This window comes from Falco peregrinus, chromosome 1, assembly GCF_023634155.1.
Source record: "Falco peregrinus isolate bFalPer1 chromosome 1, bFalPer1.pri, whole genome shotgun sequence".
Lineage (NCBI taxonomy): Eukaryota > Metazoa > Chordata > Aves > Falconiformes > Falconidae > Falco > Falco peregrinus.
In genome coordinates this window covers 124,428,921-124,451,960 of record NC_073721.1, presented here as the reverse complement: position 1 = coordinate 124,451,960, position 23,040 = coordinate 124,428,921, and the positions used below count along the sequence as shown (strand labels likewise).

The following is a 23,040-nucleotide window of genomic DNA, read 5'->3' as shown; positions in this document are numbered from 1 at the left end:
AAGGGTTTGTTCAGGGAAGATAGGGCTTTTCCTTTCAGAGCTACACACTTCAGGCTTGGACCTGTATGTGTGCACAAATGAATATCCTGGGCACTTACTGCAAAGCCTTTTGAATGAATGACGATTTTAATGTATCCTTACCGTTTAACTGACAGGCCACTGAGCTGGCCTCCATAAAAGGTACCACAGCAGAATAATAAACTATTTAGAGAGATACAGAAAAGTGAGGCGAGAAAGAAAAGACAGCGATTATCTGATAGCGTTATACAGAAGTTGTCAGAAAGGGTCACACAATGGGAAGGAAATTACTAAAGAGGGAGCCATTCAAGAAGTAAACTATACAACAATTGTAGGAGCCAATTAATTGGTAACTTATTGGACACAGAAGCTTGCAATAGATGGCTGGCTGGTTGACAGGAGCACCGGTCCCGTAAGTGTTTAGAAATAATAGAGTAAATTTCACCACTTCACATACTGAATAGTCAACTGTTGCAATGTACTCTAAATATGCTAATCCACAGTGCCCAGTGTCCGCCAGAGCAGGAGACCCATGTGTCTAAAAAGTGGAAGGCTACTATGGCACAATACAAAGAATTCACAAAAGACCTAAATGATCAACATTAGAAAGTTGTTACTTTCTTTCTACTTGCTACTTATAAAAGAAAGACGTTCATGTTGTTGCATATTCATATCGCCTGGCATGTTTTAACGGGTCTCCATAATTGGCGCTGATGTGCCAATCACTCGGTTAGCAGGCGGAGAATGGACTCCAGAAAGCATCACATACACCTTGGAAAAATAAATAATGCAGCTCCCAAACTGTAGGCATCTTTCATCCAGACCTCACCCCAGTGGGCAACCTGGAAGCCTCTACTTCCAAAAGCTGGAGCATTTTTTGGGAGCATCTCCCATTTGGAGAATAGTGTCTTCTATTAATCAGTTGTCCATCTGATCTTCACAACCAGCTGAACCTTCCACTTCTGCCCTCATCAGCTGAGGATTGACAGAGAGAATCTGTCAGACATTTCTACCCAGACTGGCTTGCTTTTAGTCCTCAGATTTTCTGCTTTTGACTTTATTAAAAGAAGTAGAAGGTCATGTTAAATGAGCAGCAGTTTCAAGCCTGTGGGAACAGTGTTGGCTTTTGCAGTCTTTCAGATCTTCTCCATGGAGAGATGACTTAGTGATGGCAAGTGATGCTAGGAAGGTGGGTTTTCAGGGTTTGGATGCCTTGATCCAAGCCACTTTTCAGGTCTCCATGTAAGGGTTAAAATAGATAGCAACCTTTGCAAAGCAGGTGTGAGACATCAGTCCCTCTGCACAGCAGTTCTGCAAAGTGCTGAGCTTTCAGGATGCAAGAAATTTCTTGTGTAAATACCCTGTATTATTTATATGTGTTGTCAGTGTCACTAAGTTGGACTTGATATTAGCTGAAGACCATCTAACTGATCATAGGACGACTCACAGTAGAGTAAAAAGGATGGAGCAGGCCAGGAAAGCAGAGATACTTTTCTAGAAGTTGTTTTCAGCACTCTTTGGAAAGGAGGAGTTGAGTAAGAGGCATATGGAATGATCTGGCACGGTGATCTTTATGGGCTGTTAGAGGTGACCATATTCTCCAAATCAAATGACGGATCCCCCAGGGTTTCTGAGCTTGGAGAGCTTTGCTCTTGAGGGAAATGAAGGATGCTTGGTTGACCCGAGACATTTCTTCAGACTGCCACACCTCTAATAAATAGTTGGAGCTAGAGAGATAACTGAAGACATATTGATGCTGGTATTTGGACTGTGTGGAGTACCTGCTGCAAGCTGGGTCTCTGCACACTTAAATTATGTAGCATGTTATAAATAATACAGTAAAACTACTGACATTCGAGTCACATTTCTGTGGTATTTCTTAAGGCAATGATGTGAGGAAGCATCCAGGTATGGCTGCTTTGCATCTTTCACTGGTCCTGTCCCTCCCTTGAGAGAGAGATTTAATTTTTACACCTATTGTAAATATGGACTTCCAAAAGATCTAATTTAAAAGATGAAATCAAATTCAATTTGAATTTAATTCAGACCCCTACACTTCAGTTCAAATGATGTTTGAAAGGAATGGTTCCTTGTTATTGCTCATTAAATGTGGGACAGGTCATGTTTTACTGTCCTTTTTATGACTGAGCCATTTACTGCTGCAGTGGTTTGGCCAGCTATGTGATCATTTAATCATTTAATGACGTTGTTTTTCTCTCTCCAAAAGACCCAAGCATTTTTCTTTGCAATGCAAATAGTGAAGTGGTCTGGCATTGCCTGCTAATGAAGCAAGGAAACCTTTAAGTTTAAAAAAATACCTGAAAAGTAATACATAAAGAGCATGGCAGGGGATTTGTTTGTGGAGTGCTTTGTAGCTTTCGGTCCATGTTTTGCTGATGTTTCCTAGCAGGATGCTGCCATTAATCTGAAATGGGATCCCTCACTTTTGTGGTTGTCTTGGGTTTGCGTGGCAAGGTTGGGTTTTTTTTTTTTTTGGGGGGGGGGGGGGGGGGGGAGGCTGCAGGGGTGGCTTCTGTGAGAAGCCGCTAGAAGCTTTCCCTGTGTCTGATGGAGCCAATGCCAGCTGGCTCCAAGATGGACCTGGCACTGGCCAAGGCTGAGCCCATCAGTGATGGTAGCAGCACCTCTGGGATAACATATTTAAGAAGGGGAGAAAAAACGCCTGCACAACGGCATTTGTAGCCAGGAGAGAGGAGTGAGAATAGGAGAGCAACAACTGCAGAACCAGGGTCAGTGCAGATCGAAGGGCAGGAGGTGCTCCAGGCACCAGAGCAGAGATTCCCTGGCAGCCTATGGTGAGGACCATGGTGAGCCAGGCTGTCCCCTTCAGCCTGTAGAGGTAAACGGTGGAGCAGACATCCACTGCAGCCTGTAAGGGACCCCACACCGGAACAGGGGGATGCCTGAAGGAGTCTGTGACCCTGTGGGAAGCTCACACTGGAGCAGGCTCCTGCCGGGACCTGTGGCCCCACGGAGAGAGGAGCCCAGGCTGGAGCAGATTTACTGGTAGGACTCATGGCCCCATGGGGGACCCATGCTGGAGCAGTCCGTTCCTGAAAGACTGTGCCCCATGGGAGGGACCCATGGTGCAACAGTTCATGAAGAACTACAGCCCATGGGAAGGACTCACATTGGAGCAGTTAGTTGGAGGACTGTCTCCCATGGGAGGGACCCCATGCTGGAGCAGGTGAAGAGTGTGAGGAGCCCTCCCGCTGAGGAGGAAGGAGTGGCAGAGACAATGTGTGATGAGCTGAACCCCCATTCCCTGTCCTCCTGAGCTGCTGCGGTGGAGGCAGACAATTTGGGAGTGAAGTTAAGCCCAGGAAGAAGGGAGGCATGGGGGGAAGGTGTTTTCACGTTTGGTTTTATTTCTTATTATCCTACTCTGATTTGATTGGTAATAAATTAATTTCTTCCCCCCCCCCCCACCTCCCCCAAGTCAAGTCTGTTTTGCCTATGACAGTAACTGCTGAGTAATCCTCCTGTGCTTATCTCAACCCTTGAGCCATTCTCTCCCCGGTCCAGCTGAGGAGGGGAGTGGTAGAGCAGCTTTGGTGGGCACCTGGCATCCAGCCTGGGTAACCCACCACAACGGTCCAGGCTTGCAAGCTGATGAATGTGTGCTGCTTTCAGTAGTGCTGCCAGAGACCCTTGCTCTCCATCCCATCACGTGCCTTTCCATGGGGACTCAGGCACTTGCTGGGCAGCAGGTTGCAAAGTAGCATATCTGGGTTGATGGCTAAGTTGTCCCTCTCCTTGAGTTCGGCTTTGCCTTCATGTTTTCCCAATCTATTCCAGAACCTGTTGGTTATGAATGACCCAAATCCTCATAATGTCTTTACTACGCAAAACATGGTATTACATCTAAAGCATAAAGTTGCAAGATAACTTTTAACCAGCCCTGCCTGCCTGTCTGTGTTGAAGCATGACGCCTGCCTGAGGTCAGGCATGAGCCAGGTCTCAGTCAGGGGCCACACTGTTGCCAGCAGAGGCTATGAAGGAAATCCTTGGGGATAACGAGGTGTCTTGGGGTGACTGCAGCAGCTCTGTAGCAACTTGTGTTTCCCTATGTGCTTTCCATGAAGGTTTCCCATTGCTGAATTACACCAGATGCAGCCACTGAAGTCTCCAGCCTGAGTCTCAGGTCCTTCAGTGCTAAACGCCCCTGGAAACTGGTCTGCCCACTGGATGGTGATAAGTCTTCAACTGGGTTGAAGAGCCATGACGTAGCATTTCTCAGGAGGTGGCCCACAAGAGTAGAAACTAGCTAGAGCATCCTGGATCTTTCCTCATGACCCATTGCTTCCTACAGAGCAGTTATGGGGGTTTTTGGCTTCTTCCACTTCCTTAGCAAGATTACTTCCACTTCCTTAGCACAGGCCAATAGAGCTCCCAGGAGAATTTTTTCACCCTAATTTTTCCTTTTACTAGCCACAACTTTGAAGCACAAGACAGAGGCTTTTTTGCTGTTGCAAAGCAGACATGTATGGAGGGTCAGGTGGGGAGATCACCAAGGCTGGGTTTTGGTTCTCTCGTTTCTGTAGGTTCCTTAAACTCCTCTGTGAGCAAAGGTGAGAGAGGAACTGAATTCCTTTTTCCCATCTGATGAAAGTGTGCTCCCTTTAACTGCTCTTCCAGTAAAACTACTCCCCTGCTTCGCCCCTCTGCTCAGACACCCTGACACATGCTAAGACTGATTTAGAGCTGCCTTTGTCAGACAGTGTCTTAAAACACAAACCAATGAAACAATAAAAAGCAATAGCCTGATACTAATGAAACACATTGTAATTAGAGCTGGCTGGGAATTTTCCAATGAAAACAGGCTTTGTTGCAAAAAGGTGAATTCCCTTATACAGAACTATTTCATGTTAAGCACTTCAACTTTGAGGACCATGCGCTGGAGCCTAGGCATGTTTTTTTGGAAACACTGCTGCCCTCCTACCAGCCTGCCTCAGACCCAGCACTCAGGATGGAGGCAGCCCTTTCCAGGTGCCCTTCCAAGCCAGAGCAGCTGAGCAGATCTAACCACCCCACCACCTCAGAGTTTGGCTCCTTGGCCCTGAACTATTGTGTGTTCAAGAGCTAAGGAATTGAAAATCCAGTGTTCACGTAGTTTCTGAAGCCACAAAAATCCATCAAGGTTTGGCAGGCAAAAAAGCATAACTTCTGGCTCAGGAAATCCCCAAGTCGTAAATTGCTGGTGGCTGGGAGAGTACATCAGGGAAGCACTGTTGTAGGTTGGCTGGTCTTCTTCTTCCCAGAGCCCCTCTGCTGGAAACAGGCTGTTGAGCTGGTTGGATCCCTGGTCAGTCTAATGTAAGAACCCAGGCAATGAATCACAGATGCTGATATGATTTAACTTGATTTAACTATTGTGTTGAACAGTGTTCTGGGGTGCTTCATCTTAATCTGAACACGTGGTTGAACGCTTTCACATTTCCTGTGATAGTACCTTGGTTTTTCAAGCAGCACAAAGTGTGGTTTGGGGCAGACATGTAAGTGAGGATCCTGGTTTTCTCCAGAAGGCAGTTCTGCTAAAAGCGTCAGCTAAAAACCATTGACTTGGCAAATTCCAGTAACAGGGCATGGCACCACTCCATAAGTATTTAAATTGGACCTCACCAAAGGCTGTGGCCTGAAGAACCTCACACAAAGGTCTAACATGTGACTCAAATCCTTTTCCCTTTCTTTCAGACGGCCGCCCCATTGGCGTGGAGGGGATCCAGGTGCTGGGGACCGGAAATCTCATGATCTCGGACCTCACCGTGCAGCATTCTGGCATCTATGTGTGTGCTGCGAACAAACCTGGCACTCGGGTGCGAAGGACTGCACAGGGAAGGCTCGTTGTACAAGGTGAGCAAAGCCGGGGCTTGCAGAGCAGTGATGCTCTCTGCTCAGTCTCTACACATCCCCTGGGCATTGTGATGGGTTGTGGTGGACAAATGCTGACTTTGCTACTCTGGCAGTATCAGACAGAGCACTTCTTTTCTAGGCATGTGGTTTCCCGTGTGGGTGCATGTCTTCTGTGTCCCACGCAGGTGAATAGCAACCAGATATCATTCAACTGAGGCTGTAGCTGCATGGTTTGCAATGGTTTCCCACCCCATCACAGGCATTTATTTGGCTTAACAGATGCCAGTTGTTACTTGTTATCATACTTGTACATCTCAGCAGAAAGCCTGGGCTGAATTAATTAGCCAAATTTGTCTCTCACACCTGCATGGTCATTAGTGATATGGGGATATGGGCACTGTTCTCATATTGGATGCCTCTGAATGACAGATATCACCCCTGCAGTGATATCCAGGGGTAGGTACCACTCACAGAGTATTGGTCTCCAACTGAAATAGCACCAGAAAGTCTAAAACCATTTCCAGAAAGTCAGTGAGACTGTTTTCTATAGCAGTTGACACTTTATCTGAGCCCCTTACCATGACGTGGGTAAACCACCCTTTGAGGGCCATGCCCAAGAGATGCGGGTCGCTCCCCTTCCCCGCAGCAGCTGTCCTGAAATACCACTTGTAAAGGGTGATTTAGCCCAGAGTAGAGATCAGCACTCAACCAAACAAATCCCCTCCACATGCTCCTGTGACCAGTCTCCATGGTGAGGGGAGCCAGGGAAGTATTTCAGAAGGCAAACCCAGCTGGCAGCGTGCTCTGAATGGCAGTAATCTGCCCCTGATTACAAGCACTCACCTCCTCTTCAAACTAGTCCACTTAAAGCATCTCACACTCTCATCAGTTCATTCATTAACTATTGACTGATGATATCCTGAATCTAAAATTATACACCTCCTGCCAGAGTGAGCTAATTGAACCTTTCATGCTGGTGATGGGGAAAGTGCCCTGCTCTAGCCCTGAGGCTCACCTGACAGGTCCTGGGAATCGCTGGTGGTGATCTGGCGTGGCACTGCTTGTGCAGCAGCCGTTGGTCCCTGGGTGCTGGCATCCTTTTTCCCCTTTGCCTTGGGAGCAGCAAGGAGCAATATAGAAAGGGTGCTTATACAGGGCTGCTCATGCCTCCTGAGTCCCAGGGGCTGATCAGATACGAGAGGAGGTGAAAACTCACTGTTTCTTTTGCTGTTGGATTTCTGGGTGAGCAATGCAACAAGGGGGCTTTGCCAGCTGGCTGGGGCTGGGCATACCTATGAGTCTCCTTATTAAGAAACACCAGCCCAGGCATTAAGAACAACTTCACTGTTCTGATACAAACCTTTTAGAGCTGCTGCAGGACAGCTCTGCACATGGTACATGTCGCAGAAGTCTACTAAACCCAAATGCCAAGCTGAGTCCAGAAGGCAGGCAGGCAGAGCCAAAAGAAGTGACTTGGAAAACCTATGAGGTTGTAAAAACACAGCTACTGAATAGTGTTGACTGCTCCTGTTAGCAACTGGACGAGAGGGGGGAAAGTAGCACAACTTGTCATTGCTACAGATCGGCGGGTTTTAGTCTCTTTGGAGATTTGAACATCAGCTCCTGAGCAGCTGGTCTAGTGCTGAAGTTCATCTGGGGTAGAATTACTGTGGATTTTCACTCAGGGAACCAAGATGAGGATTTATCCCTAAAATGTAATCACAGGGCCATTGGAGTCCAGCCTTGCTGTGGAAGAGGCATGCTCCTATGTTCAGCATTAACAGAGAAACTGGCAGTGGTTTGGAGAAGTGTGGCCAGTGCGTCCTTGGTATAGCCCTTAGACATGAGCTGTAGTGTCCAGGCCCCCAGCCTGTGTTGCCCATCCATAAAATGCTTCATGTTTTTCAGGGGGCTGTCATTCCCCAGGAAAGCTAATGGCAGACCATGGCCAGGCAGCTGGGCTGATCCCAGGTTTGCTCACCCTCCCTCTGGAAGCAGCTTTTCCTTCCTCTGAATCTCATTTTGCCTGAATTTTCCAGCTGAGAGGTACAAATGATTGCTGTTCAGGTTTGTCTGGGAAGAAAACAGCAATAATGACTGACATGGGAGACTGTGGGTTTTATCTTTGTCAGGATGTCAGCGATGCAAATTACATCCGTAAAGAGAATAAAAGCAAAGAGCGGGCTATCAAAAGCCTGGTTGGAGAGGAAGTTAGCACAGGGTTAGGACAATACAGCATCCTCAAAGCACGCAGGGCCAGGTACTTGCTGCCTTTATGCAGGGACCCTTGAAGTGCCTGGAGGCACAAATTAACTTGCCCCATGTCTTTTGAAGGAGGCATGTTTTATAGGTGGGAAACTGGGGGAGAAAGGGTGGTGTTTCCTGTTTTAAGGCAGGGACTTAGCAAGAGGCTGGGGCTGAGACCACATCCTTCCTCCGGCTGCCAGCAGTGGTCCTCACCCCCACCGCAGCAGCTGCGTGGGCAGAGGTGTCCTGGCACAGGGCTCTGCTCCTGCTCTGGCAGTAATGTCCTTTCCTATTGTAGGCTCTCCTTCAGATCATCTAATGCCATCTTATTATCTTCCTGGGAATTCCTCCTCCCTTCAGAGGAGAAGGCGTCGATCCCCCGCTCCCTCCCTCCCTGCCCTCCCCTGGCCATTTAGGCTCCTTTGATCTCTTTTGTAAGGTTCTCACACAAGAAAGTTTCCATTTTCTCTTCAGATCCCAGCACAGCTATTTGAATATTGCTTTGTGCTGGGCTGCAAATGAAAGTCTCACGGGGCGACTTGTCGAAGGGCCGAATGCATCGCTGGCTGAAACAGAGAGTGTGTGTGCGTGTGGTGCAAAGGAAGAGCAGGCTTCAGTGGCAAGGAAAAAAAATATATCAAAGCGCTTTCTCTCTACCTCCTGTGCAATCTTTTGTGCGTTATTATGTGTTTGGTGTCATAACAAACTGATGGGCTGTGAATGGCCAGATGGTCACTAGTGTTCTCCACTCCACGCTTCATTTCCTCCTGAAAGCTATGCAGAAAAATGAGATCCCATCTCATAAATGAGTGCCCATCTTAAGGACATGTTTTTGAAGGCTCTGCTGACAATGAATGCCTTGTTCGCCTTGCTTTTTGCTGGCAGAACCAGGCAGTGCTCCTCGGTCCACCAGATCCGGCCACCACTGTGCTTCCTGATGTGTCTTCCATCGTTCTTGCTTGCTGGCATTGCAGGCCTTGGCTGTGGGGTTGAATTCAGCAGCAGATGTATTGCAGCTGCTGTGTTTTAGGCTCAGCTCTGTGGTACTTGGTTTGTCCTTGAATTTAGCCCTAAATTCATGCTGCAAAACTAGCTTCAGTATGTACTGCATGGGTCAGTGTGCCCCTCCAGAGCATCCTCGCAGGAGCACACCAGTAGGTGATGTGGGAACATGTCCCACTGCTGCGGAGCTCCAGCCTGCATCTCACCAGGACAAGAAGTTCGTGATACCCACTGAGGGCTGATGAACAGCCTCCATGACAGCCTCTGGGGCGGTCTCTGCCTGTTTCCCAGGGGACGAAGTCATGGGTTCCATCTTTAGCCCTAGCGATCGATCCCACCGGCTCTACAACTTAACTATTTCAGTTACTTACATAAGCATCTGGGCATCCTCTGTAGTCAGTAGAGAGAAGCCAAGTTGGCAGCAATTCTTCATCTTAAATCTCTTGTCATCTGATGCTGTGCTTAACTGACTTCCCCATTGACCTGTCTTCTCCTTTATAACCTTATTGTATGTTCCAGTAGCCTAATTTATGAGTTTTTCTTGTTCCCATGTTATTCTTCCTTCTCTTCACCCCAGCCTCCCTCCCTCATCCTGCCACTCTGGCTACTTGAGAATTAATGATGGCTTCATACTGAGGGGCAAGGAGCAAGGATTCATCTGGCACCGGTGCATCGACTCTCGGTGCTCCCCGCTCCCTAGGACAGCCTTCCTCAGTGAGCTCAGGTGATGCAGTAGGCACCATGCTGCAAACGCATGGCAAGGGCATCAAAGCTCCCTGTCATCTTGGGGAACACACTGGTGGTTGGCCACTGCTGAGATGAGATGTCCCTAAAAGGATGAAGCCCTTCCAGGTCTGCCGTTACAACCTGCTGTACAGTGCATCTTCATGCTATCGCAGTTTGTTGAGCACAGTAAAAGCTATTGAAGCACTTCATTAAAGATGCTGGGGGTGGTATTAAGCATTACTGCTTTTTGATACCAATGTCACGCCTTTAAATATTCATTAAAACTGCATGATCCCCTCCCTCCCATTAAGTCCTGAATAATCAATGCTCTGGTTTCTTCATACTCCACAAGCCAGAGATGGATCCTCCCCGCTCCTCCTTGCCAGGTTTGAATCCTCTGCTCTTAACAGTGATCTTCATTAATATCTTTGTTAAGATCTTCATGGAGGGCTGAAAAGTGCTTCCTCTTGCCACCTGGGATGGCCTTTTGGCATGTAGTACGGAAGGGGAGAGGTGTTCAGGCCACCGTGCTTCTGTGCAGGGTGAGATGAGCACTGACAAGATGCTCTATTAATTATGAGCGATGAGGCGGGTGGAGGGCTGGCAGCAGGCAGGTCTTGGCTGAAGGCAAGGTTTGACTGAAGGCAGGACTTTGCTTCTGTTCCTTTCCCACTAACCCAAGGCCAGAGGTAGCAAACTCTCAGTTCTGTCAAAATCAATTTGAAAGGGCAGGGAGAGGACCTGGGAGGAGGAGAGCAGGCATTCTTCTGTCCAGGAAAGGAGGCATTCGCCCCGAGACCACGCACCAGCAGCTGGCTCAGGACACCCTGCCTGGAGACACTGGTACAAACACTGGGATGGTCCAGGGTAGCAGAGGGGCATCTCCTTGCGGCAGTGTCCATCCCTGTGTTAAGATCCTGGTGGCACCCAGACCATGGTTTTTTTTCTGATGCTGTCAGAAACTGGTGGTGGGGTCAAGGAACCTTTTAATTTGATGGGTTACCACTGCAGCCTGGGCCCCTTTGACACTACAGCTCCATACTGCTGCTCTTTCTGCACCAAAAGGAGTAGGGTGAGACCTGAACGGGACAGAGCAATGCCCAGAGAAAGCCAGGAGGAACAGGACTGGCAGAGGAGCATCCCATGCCTTGCAGCAAGGGATGCCACGAAGCAGGGACATCTCAGCACAGTGGAGGTGGGAGCCGTTTGACAGAGTAGCTGCCTGCTCCCTAGAGAGTTTAAGCAAGTTAAACAGGTGCTGGGGTTTTGGTCTGGTTGTTTAGTGAGACAGCAAAGAGGAGGGACAGCAGAGGGGAGCAGGAACCCGAGGGGCTGTGGTCCTAAATAGCATCACTGGCGCTAAGCCAGCAGCCGCAGCTGCATGTTCGTTACCCCCGAGTCACACGCGACACCGCTCCAATTACTCCCTCTTGACACGGGCTAATAAGGGAGGATAAGGAGAGCCAGCGATTCCAGAAGGGTTACGCCGGATGCTTCATTCCATATTTAAACTTTCTTTCTGCTGGAACAAACAGCGGGCTTGAAATTTCGTGAGGCAGGGGGGGAGCCAGAGGCAAAGAGCCAAGAAGCAGGGTCTTTAATGAAGCTGCAGCGAGGCGCTGGAAGATGGCTGTGCCCTCCCCTGGCATCGTGGGTTTGCACCTGCGAGTATTGCGGGTGCAACTTGTGAGCCCAGATGAAAGCAGGGAGGTGCACAGCCACTTGCAAAATAATTGCTCCTGCAAAACTGCGCCAGCACAAAGCAGGGGGCGGGAGGTTAAGGAAGTCTTGAAAATCAAGTCTCTAATGCTCTCACTGTATGCCACAAAGGACCATTCAGTGCAGGGAAGAGGGGTTTTCCCCCTGTTTATCCATGCTTCCAACTTTTATTGAACCCATCCTGAATTTTGTTTTAATTTCTAAGTCTAGAGCGGGGACAATGTAGGAGGGAAATAACAGGACAAGGGATCGATTGGCACGTGGGGAAGTTTAGCAGGAGGTTCTGGAAATATGTACCCATTAGGTTGCTAAGATCAGGTTCATTAGTAGACCTCAGTGCTGACAGAAGTGGCCTGACAATAAACTCTGCCAGCGGACACCCCCCACTGCTAACATAAGACAGACCTGCCATGCTCCGCTTCCCTTTGATTATTAAAAATGAAAGAGGGGGCTTCTTTGAGGTAGATGGGCTCTTCCATGAATTTCTGTGTATTTCTGCTTGTAGGACCTACAACATGCCTGCCTTTGCTCTTACACACAGGCACCTTTTGCTGCAGTTTGTCCTTGTTGCAGCAGTAGCAATACTCTTCCCTTGTGTGCACGCAGCTGGGGAAGAGCTTTATGGTGATAAAGATGCAGCAAACCACAAGGGTTTTTTTGGCCATGAACCACAGGGCTTGGCTCTTGCATAGCTGCTCCAGCCTGCAGCCTGGCCACCCTTCAACACATTTTGCTGGACCAGTTTGCTCCCTTCTCCCATCCCTGCACCTCTGCTGGTGGCAGAGCCCACCAACTTCATGCTTGGAAAATGCCAGCAAGTGGCACTGAGTGTGTCTCCCTGGATAATCTTGCTTTTGTTGGAAAAATTAAACACTAGCCATCCATTATGTGATGCTAGTCACTAAATTCATTACCCCATGCCTCTTATCTATTTGTCTTCATTGTGGCTGCTGCCAGTTCCACCTGATTTTTGGTTTCAACAGCAATGTGGAATATATTTATCACTTTGTCTTTTGAAGCATAACTGCTTGAATAAACTCACCTACTTGGCAGTGTCTTTCAAGCCCTGCTTTCTGTAGGCTGATAGACTGGTTTATTCTGATAAAAGATTTTAAATCTATTCTGAGATGCTGGAAAGGGGGAAATCACTTTCCATTTTAAAATGTTAAAGGTGAAAACACTTGGTTACAAGGTGAGGAGCAGTTACAGACATGGTGGAGTCCTCTGCCAAGCTTGGCAGGATCCCAAGGGTCCCAGGCTGCAGATCTGGGGTAAAAAAAGGCTCCCCAGTCTATTGCTACCGGGAGAGTCTGCAGCAAATCTGATACTTACTGGGGAAAGAACTGCCAGATTGCTCTGTGCACATCCATGCATTTCTTTCCATTTGCAAGCAGTTTGCTAATGCTGTACGGGCCCTCTGGGCAAAGACAGGGCATTGCTGTCATTCTGCCATTGATGAAACAGCAGATCTCCCCAACCACAAATACTATAATTGCCACATGTAGTGGCAGCCTTCCTTCCTCCCCGCTCTTCATACTGTCAATATGTGCTGGTTTTTGCAAGCCTCCATAGCAGAGGGCTTGTTTCTGCTGAAGTAATGGCCCTGCGTGGTGCCACGCACTAAGAAGGGTTACGCACGCTTTCCATTTTAGGTGTGTGCAAATGGCCCGTGACTGCCAACCTTCCAGCCTGTTCCCCTAACAGGCAGAATGCATTTTTAAATAACCTTTGTCAGATATGGATTATTTTGCAGCATTGGGGCTGCTTTCAGTGGGAGAACGGGGAGAGGTAAGGGGGCTTAGACCTTGATGCTCTTTGCCTGAACCCTGCAGGACTCTCCTCAGCTCTCCAGACTGAGCTGACCTTCAGGTGCCATCTATGAAGCCATGACTGCCAGGATGGGCAACTAAATTGCAACATTGCGTTGATTAGACACACCACCCAGACCATAGTTACCTGCAGCCTGTGCTGTGGGTTGGCTAAGTATCCCATATTCCCAGACAGACGAGGCTTATTGAAGCCCAAGCTACAGGGCTGCTCTTTGTACCAGGATAAAGTGGGGATCATCATGACTTTTCTTACACTCCTTCTTCTTCCTCCTTGCAGCCCCCGCAGAGTTTGTGCAGCATCCCCAGTCCATTTCCAGGCCCGTGGGGACTACTGCCATCTTCACGTGTGTGGCCCAAGGGGAACCCCCACCACAGATCACTTGGCTGAGGAATGGGCAGATCCTGGAGACCAGCGACCACATTAAACTGAAGAATAACAACAGGTAAGTCCTCGTGGGCTGGCCACTGGCGCTGCAGTGCGGGGTGGAGGGTACTGTGGGTCACACGGCTGGGTTGTGCCAGTCCCCAGCATCAGTCTGGAGTTACCACACATGGAGGACTGACATTGCCTGCCTGATGGTCCAGGGATAGCTGTCCCCGCAGGTGTAATTCTTGGGCAAAGAGCAAGTTAGCTCACGCAGGCTTCAGCTTTTGTTGGACAGTGTATTTGAGGCAGGTGTGTGCATGGTAGTTAATTTTGGACCAGTCGGTGAAGGCTGGCAGAGAGCAGTGGGGTGTGCAGCACGTCCTGGTGAGTTGTGCAAGCCCTGCTTTTGCCATAGCCCTGTTGTACTGGGCAATGGCTGACATGCTCAGAGCCAAGATGGGTATGAGTGATCCAGAGAGACTGCATGCTGCCTGAACGCCTTGAAAAGGAGTGCTTTAGAGCCAGCTTGGCTTCAGCAGCTGAGGTGGGTTGCTGTCACACATCCCTCGCAGCGATTAAGTGCTCCCTGACCCTGCTTTTGAGAGAGGCTGAATTAAAGGCCACTGTTTTGAACTATCTGGACTCCAGTGGGAAGGAGGGGTGGGAGAGATGTTGGCTTTCTTTCTGCATTAGCAAAGAGCTAATGTGAAGGTAGTGATGTTCAGAAGCAGATCTGTGGATTCAACTTGGGCTTTGATATACTAAAACACTGCTCTGGTCCTACTAGCTGCACTTTGTAGGCTTACATTTTAGCACTTACTGCTTTATTGTACCAGGACATCACCATTAGACTTTGACTGATGATGCAGGAACCCAGCAAAGGTTTCTTTTTTGTCCTGATCATCATCTGGGTGTTTCTGGAAGGACCAAATTTTGTCATTTGGCTGGCAGGGGCCACACTCACTCCGCAGTGGAGGAGTCATGCTTTCACCCCTGAACATTGACCTGCCTGGGTGTGCAAATGCAAATACATTTGAAATAGTATTTGCGTGGAAGCTGACTTCTACTAAACTTCAGCCTTTTATCTCACCAGGGAAGAGTGTTTTCTCTGAGTACTAAATGACTGCATTTTCATGTGGATAGGAATGTTTGCACTGAGGAAATGATATGGTGGGATGCACTTAGTGTGAAAATTACAAGTTGATGACATAGTTTCTATGGAAATAGCATGGAACAATATACTGAAAAATAATAGTGCCTGTGTTGTAAACCTCAGTTATTGGTAGAGATTTGTGCTCTATGATGTCATACAGCTGCTGTCTGTATTAACAAATGTGTCTCATGAATGCAACTACCCAGCCTTGCTGGAGGGTCCAGACCATCCGTTTAGACTGTTGGGAAGTGCTGTGCAGGCACCATGGCTTGTTCCTCAGGGGAGAAGAGTGGGTTTATTTTTCTAAGTTTCTGTAATAATATGTCTTTTTGTTTTCATGTTTGAGGCTTTTTTAAAGCTTTTCAATATGGAGGATGGAAGGATGTGTGTTGCAAGAAGGATAAGATGTGAATTGTAAAAAAATCGTGGAGTCAGTGGAAGTTTTCTTTGAGCTGGAAGTTATTAGAGCTTCAGGGAACGTTGTGTGTGCTCATACAGATGCCACTCAGTCCAGGCTCCTGGTCTTCTAGTTCATTGCATGGGTTTCTGAGGAATGTCTGCCCTTACAGTATGAACAGAGCAGAAATGGGAGAAGGGAAATTAGTGCATCCCCTTTTATTGACCACGAAGTGGAGTCAGAAGTGACCGAAGACTTTACAAGCAGTCATTAAATCCATGATAAACCTCATACTGCATCCAGCTCTGCCTCTTGCCCAAATGTCTTGCCTGTGAAATCATTCCTTGTCACTGTTTGAGGAAAGTCTTTGGTTATGGTCACGTCTCCTTGCCAGGTCCCTGTGCCTTGAGGTGTGCTACACGTGCATGTGAACCGCAACTTGGTGAACATCGCTGTAGTCGTTTTCTTATGGGAATCATTTAATGCAATTTAGCGTCAGTCTTTTTCCACCGTGAGCTAAATGATCAGATTACATTGCATCTGGCACTGGCTGAGGGAGCTCAGCCAGTTATGGGGGCTCAGCTGACACGTGGCATCTTCTCAAGCTATAGTAACACGATTGTAAAGCTGAGCCCTAAGGCCATCATAGTCAACAATGTTGAACTTTTGGCTTCTTTTCGCAGTAGTCTTGGTCTACTCTGACCCCCAACTTCAAGCAAGTGGCCATGCCTTGTGGTTTCCAAAGCTGTCAGTCTGAAAAATGCCCTCGCTGGCAGAGCAGGGCTGGGTGCTCCACGAATTGGAAGAAACAGATCAACGGGTGGGGGTTTTTCTGAGCTTTTTCAAGTTGTCCTTTGTTTCATTCTCATGGGCATGACTAAGTGCTGTAACCCACTTAGTTCCAGGCAGAATCAGTTTGCGATTATGCCCTGGATTTATCAGTCTATTGCACTTGGAAAATATTTGTCCGTGTAAAGATGGATCTTGAATCTACTAGTAATGAAGCTACTAAACTGCACTATGAGCTTTTTAATTAGATTACATGGTTTCCTAGAAAATTCATTTGGATTAAAACTCTGCTTAATATGGCAATAAAGGTCTGAATGCCCCCAAAGGGATTTTTAGAAAAAAAGAGTGAATCATCCCAAATCATATCATGTGCTAATTGATTGCAAAATGCATCATTATGAGCAACTTCATTCTGGTAAACAAACACAGCTAGAAGTGAGGTCCAGACCTGCAGAACATGGTGTGTTTGAGGTGCGGCTCTGCTCCTGCAAGCTTGAGGCACCACTCCGGTGGGCAGTAGTGTGTCTGCACAAACCCACAGGTGATGGGAAGTTCTGTCCATCAAACTATTGCTTCTCAAAGTTGTCAAGGGCCCTTTGGCATCTATGTCACCCCACGCTGTCTCTCGTATGCAGTATCTGCCAAGCCAAGGAGAGCAAACCCTCCAGATCAGGGGACTTCAGAGTCCATCATCGTAGAGATGGGACAGCAGCTTCAGGACTGGATTCACTGCAGATTGGATATGGCTGCTGGTATGACATCAGTCACTTGCTAAGCAACTTCCAGCCTTTCAGCACAGTAAAATAAGCCTCACAGGCTGTGACCGATAAACGTCTCTTCCCTTGTGGTCCCTCAGATGTGAATTCTCATCACCTGATGTGTTGACGGTTTCTGGGCACATTAGCAATTAAAGATCAGCCTTCTGCTGTGCCCTCTCCAGAGGTGGTTGTTATGTTTTGAAAATGCCAGCTGTGTGGGAACAAAATATCCAATCGATGATTAGCAAAAATCAAAAGCAGTTCTGGGATAGCGGATAATTGTTAATGAAAAATGCATGAAGGCTCAGGCGTAGGGAATTGTGGGGTTTTCCATTAAAAGCTGTGAATAAAAATCACTGAAGGAGCTGACGATGGGGCTGCCTTGCCATGGGTTGGGGATGGAGCTGATAGCTGTCAGGGTGATGCTGTACTGAACCGTGCTGTCAGATGGAGAGGCTGATGGAGCCTTTTTGACTTTGGTGAACCTGTTCCAGTGTCCAGCAGCCACAGGGTCTGTCCCTCTCTTGTTGATCAGAGATGCCATTTTGCCCATATTGTTCCTGGTATGATATGGATTGAGCATGAGAGGTGTAATGGGCATTTCCAGCAAAATTCCCACTCAGCATCACCAGCCCAGCCCGAAAATGAGTGTATCGCTGCAGGAGGAAGGGGCGGTTACTGAGGTAATCCTGGGCTTGTGTAAAATCTTGCTTTCTAGGGTACTGCTTCAAAATTTACAAGGAAGCATGAAATAGTACCCAAATTACTGCTCTGAAAGGTTTATTGCTTTTCTTCCTTTGACCCAATCAGGTTCAGGGGGGTAATTTTCAGCCTAGAAGTATATCACACTGTGGGGTTTATATTGCTGTAATAGCGAGGAACAAAGGCCAATATCTTCAGAGAAGGCAGGCTCTAAATATTGATTTTCCAAGAAGATTTTATTTAGAAAATGGTAATTAAGGGACTTTGTTTTTTCCATGGGAAAAAGTCTTCGTTAGAACCTGGCCTCAGGTGGCATTTGCTCTCCTCAGTGACCTTTGCTTATGAACTATCTCCTTTTAAAATTCTTCCTCACTAGTTTGCACTTGTTTTAGTGCTCTGGGAATGACTCACTTCAAGGGCTGTGAATGTTCGAGGTTTGTCAGGAAGAATATTCCTCCATAAATAAACAAACTTCAAGACAACTTTGTTTTTCTTGCACTTTTCATGCTGCTTAATCCTAGTGCAGATACAGAGAGAGATATTCAAGCACAAACATCCAAGCACTTGGGACTAAACAGCCCTTTTGGTACCAAACCCAGGGAAACTAGAGCCTGTCATTCCCAAGGTGGTTTTTTTCTATAAAACCCACGTTAGCTCAGTGCAAAGAGAAGCAGATGGGTTTGTACCTCCCTTCATGGTGCACACACCCAAAATTTTGAATTCGTAGGGATTTGGACACCTTAAGGGAGAACAGACAAGCCTGCCGATAATTTATGCAGTAAGTTTGAAGACTGTTGGTGATTATGGGAAGGGTACCATAGAGCAAATCATATTTCGGTTCCCAGAAGCATGACAAATAAGTACATGGAGGACTGGGATGTGAACCAGCTGCTCCTGATTTAAGAATAATTTATGGGTTTGACTTTGTTTGGAAGACACGTGGAAATGGCCTTTGCAAGGAGAGTCTCTGCATGAGCACCAAAAACCTCACTAAGAAGTGGAGCATCAGCGTGATCCCGCCTTCCCTGCACCAAGCAGGGATCCTGTACTGGGATCACACAGACATATCCCATGAAAGAGATCTACAGCAGCCCAAGAGCAGCTGATGGAAACAGGCATCAGTCTCTCCTTCTCACGTGGCTGCAATTATTATGCTACCAAGTTGCCTGTGTAGTTTTTCTCTCTGTTGCTCCACTGAGCTGCTCTTGAAGTGCATCACCGGTTTGGGGTTTGAAGTGTTTTCTCAGGCTGTTACATACAGCAAAATACATCTGCAGAGAATGGTCCTTACACAGGAGCCTTCAAGGCAGGACTAAGCCCATTGTGGGGCAGCCTAAAATCAGCCTCCCATGGATTAGGCTGGGTCTTTTTCCTCTCCAACACCCATGCCGCTTGTTGGGAAGAAGGTTTGGGGGACTTTCCATTGATCAGCACATAGCTCTCCCAGCTATCTGCATTAGCAGACCTACCAACATACGTAGGACTATCTATTTCATCTGCCTTCCCTTCCAGCAGCTTTTCCTGAGATGTTTTGTGCTTCTCTGTGGTCCTGCAGATGTAAAGACTTTTCTTCTCGTCCCTGGGACAGGATTCAGTTAAGTCTGCGATTGCACTTTCTGGCTCGTGCAAACAGATTGAGTGGCAGCCGAAGTGTTCACCAGATCATATAATAAGGAGCAGCCAGCTCTGGCTGTCGTCTCCTGCCTGTGCCAGGGTGCGCTTCCCAGCTCTGCAGGGATGGGAGGACACAGCTCCACCTTCCTCACCTGGGAAGACTCAGACCACCTCTGATGTGGACCAGAGCTGAACCAAGGGACCCAGCTACAGACTTCGGTGTTCGGTTGGATTGTGGAGCTGAGCCAACCACCGTTTGTCCCCAGTGTGGTGCCTGAGCAGTGGCCAGTTCCCAGAGGAGCTCAGTACATGTCATGTCAAGACAGTGCAAACCCAGGTGTCATGAAGCCAGCAAAGAAGGATCAGCATTTCAGGATGAAACGGTGCCACTGCTGTGCCTCCTGTAGCAAATGTGATGCTGTTTACATCATCCCATTTGCAGAAAACACACCGTACAGCCAAATCCCTGTCCTGCCGGACTCTGTCCTCTCCCAGGGATATGAGAAGGAGCAACATCTCTAAACAGCTTTGCAGGCTGAGAGTCTGCCAGCCCTTTCATCTGGCACCAGCAGGGAGGATGAGCTGGTTCCCTACTGCATGGTGCACCCTGCTGGGACCAGCAGCATCCCTCCAGAAACCGCTCCTGGGTCTGTAAGCACAGAATCAAGGTGGGATCCTGGACAGTGGGCTTCAGTACCTGTTAAATATAAACCGGTTTGTATGGAAAGGGTTCCTTCTCCTGCATAGCACGACGCAATGTCACCTAGGAAGCCCTGCGTGATATTTAATTTTTGGAGGTGTAAGAACACACTTATAGAGGGCTGGGGATGATACGCACTGTCGCTCTGGGCTGGTGAGTATCACTCTTCAAGCTTTGCACCTTATTCTCAGCCTGCATGAGCCAACCTCCTGCAAAATACAGGGCATTTCTGTAAAGCCGCCAACAACCAGCACTGGAGGGAAAAATGCTCCTTTCCAGCACAGCACCTGCCAGCAGCCCAGGAGCGGTTCATTTGACACAGCGTGGCACAAGACGACCCATAACAAATGGAGGCAGAGCAGGGCATGGGGACGGGGCATCTGAATGCAGTGCTGGTGGCTTTCTGTAGCTGCCAGCACTTAAAATGCTCTCCCCGCTAGCCACAGCCTGCTCTCTGCATTAATTTCATCACACTCCCTCTTTTGTGCGCCTGTGTGCGCGCGCATGCTGATATCCTTCCAGATGGGCCCCTCTTCTTTGTGCTGTTGAATCGATGAAGAGGCTTCCTTCAGTTCTCAGACTTTTTCAGAGGAGCCTTTGGAAAGCCGATCTCCGGTCACTGGCCCAGACCCTTGACCCGAGCCTGATCAGTCATCCTGATTGCCTATGAACTGGGAAGACAGCTTGGGAATACCATGGCTTTCGAGCAGCGGAGGCTTCTTGCTTCAGCTCAGCCGGGTGTGAATCTGCAGTGGCTCCTCTCCCCACTTCCATCAATGCCTGTCAGGGCATTGTGCAGAGATGTGATGGAGCCCTCGGCTCGCTGAGCGGCTTTGGTGACCAGCAGAAAGCCTTCTGGCATCTCGCCTTGTCTGACGTGCTCACGGCGCTGCCAGTCTGGCACTCGCGGGAAAGTTTTCCAACAGCAGATGTCCCAAAGTGACAGATTTTTTTCCTGTTGACGGGAAGAAATAAAAGGACACTGCATATTTCAGATGGTTGATGCACAGAGACGCTCTGTGCCTCTTCACAGGGCAACTACATATTTTCCTTTTGTTTGAGCTTCCTTAAAAAAAAAGAAAAAGGCAAAAAGCAGCAAAACCTGGGAAAGCTGCACTGCCCCTGCCATGCTGCATCCTCCGCATCCCAGGGTGTGATGTGGTGGGTGAAAGCAGAAAGAATTTGTCAGTAGTTAAGCCAAAAGTGGATGCACAGCAGAGGTATCCACTGGGATGATGCTGCAGTTCATGTTACTCACTGCCAGCTCCTGCCCTCCTGTCACAGCTACCAGTGTGCTTCAGTGCTCACGCCGGGGCTTGCAGGGAGCTCAGCAGCCTCCTCTAGAGCTGTGCCTGTGGGTGTTAGAGGGACTGACGGAGACAGAGAAAACTCTTATTCTCAGGAAGCTGGTGTTTAGATGCCAGGCATTCTGCTGTCAACTTCTCCACACTTGGTTTCTGCTCCTTTAGCAGGTTTATAGGCACAACCAAAAAGCCAGTTGTGTTATTGACCCTGTTGCCTGCGCATCATTCCAGGTAATGCGGTCCCTGGGAAATGGATGGCCAAGGCTCTTATTGCACGGTACATCAAAACACAGCCTTGTAAATCTCAATGAAAATGAACTTTTCAAAACCTGAAGCAAGTTTCCAGCTACCTGCCATGTTCGTTCTGAGGAAATTGATTTTATTTATTTCTTCTGACTTAACTGTGCATGACAGTGTTACCAGCTACCCTGGGGCCTCTGCAGAGAGGCAGCTGGGAAGGCTGAGACACTGCCCAGCTCCAGGTCCCAGCAGCCAAGTTCTGTCCTGCTCCAGGACCACTGGCATCCAGCATGTCATCTGTGTCGCACAAGAGGAGCTTTGCTCACCTCCCAGTCCTCCCAGGAGAAAGATGTTTCTCTCCATGTAAAACAAGTAAATACACTTGGAGGCAGTGGAGCCTAAATACTCCTCATTGTTGCTGGGCTGCTTTGTGCTTGGGAAGCTTAACGCCACTCTCGACTTGTGTGCCAGCCCGGCCTGGCTGCTCCTGGGTGCCCAGATGCACAGTGGCCACATGGAAATAATCCCTGCATTGATGGGGCAGAAGGAAGCACTGCTGCTCCTTCCACACATCTGCTTTGTGCAGAGCTGCAAGTACAGCTTTCAGATGGCGTAATCCTGCCTTCTGCCATCTGTCCTCACAGGAATCAGCCCTTGTTGACACAGTTGAGCCACACATCGGGTCCTTCCTCCTTGTGCCCCCCTCCCTGCTCTGCCTTTCACCTTCCATTTAATCAGATACATTGAGCCCGTGGCTATGAGAGGAGCTTAGGGCTGATTCTCTAAAATCACCATATCAGCTGAAACCATCACATTTGATATTCCATTTACAATGTTTCCAAGGAAACAAAGGCACAGGACATAAATAGATGACTGTTAAACATTTGCTCACTCACCATGGCCCTGATAATTTGCAAGGCAGAAATATGAATGTTAAATCAACAGCAATAATAAATTTTAATATAGGAAGACCAATATTTTGCTGCAATTAGAGGAAGCATTCGTTCTGACATACAGGCAGGTGATGGCAAGTTATTTATCATTTCTACTTTCCATGTACAATTTTTCATTTGCATAAAAGGCAGCTTTGATTATGGCTCCCCAAAAGCCGTGAAATGCCCCTCACATCAGCAGGGGTGCTTGGGATTTACTCATGTGCAGTCAAGTCCCATGTCCACCTGGAATTCACCACAGGAGAAGAAAATAATTTATTTCTCCCTAGAAGTAAGCAGTGGATGTGGATTTGGTTAGGTTCAGGTAATTTCATACAGAAAAACAGCAACCAAAAAGCTTGCGTGAACTTTGGTGTAAGCCAACAAGATGATGCTGAAGCTTGAAGGCATCATGATCTCCCAAACGTTCACGCCAAGCCAGAAGCAAAACACAGTTCAAATGAACTGGGAAGAACTGGAGATACAGATGCACAAATAGGGGTTAATCAAGAGTGGGGCATATATAGGTGATGCTGTAAAATGGAAGCGGAGGCAGTGATGAGTTGTGTTTTATCCAGTGCTGGGGGGGTATATCCTGTAGCCTATCTATAGGACTAGTCAATCCCCACAATTTGCAGTAACAAATACAATTACGCTGCTATTTACAGT

The 23,040-nt window shown here is 48.0% G+C and overlaps 1 protein-coding gene across 1 annotated transcript in view; it reads left to right on the top strand.

The window, feature by feature from the left end:
* The window catches only part of IGDCC3 (immunoglobulin superfamily DCC subclass member 3), a 112,271-nt gene that overhangs the window by 73,186 nt on the left and 16,045 nt on the right, over positions 1 to 23,040 (top strand). Inside the window, exons 6-7 of the mRNA XM_055793760.1 lie at positions 5,734 to 5,892; positions 13,693 to 13,858. Coding sequence (XP_055649735.1) covers positions 5,734 to 5,892; positions 13,693 to 13,858 — 325 coding nt within the window. The remainder of the gene's footprint in view (positions 1 to 5,733; positions 5,893 to 13,692; positions 13,859 to 23,040) is intronic.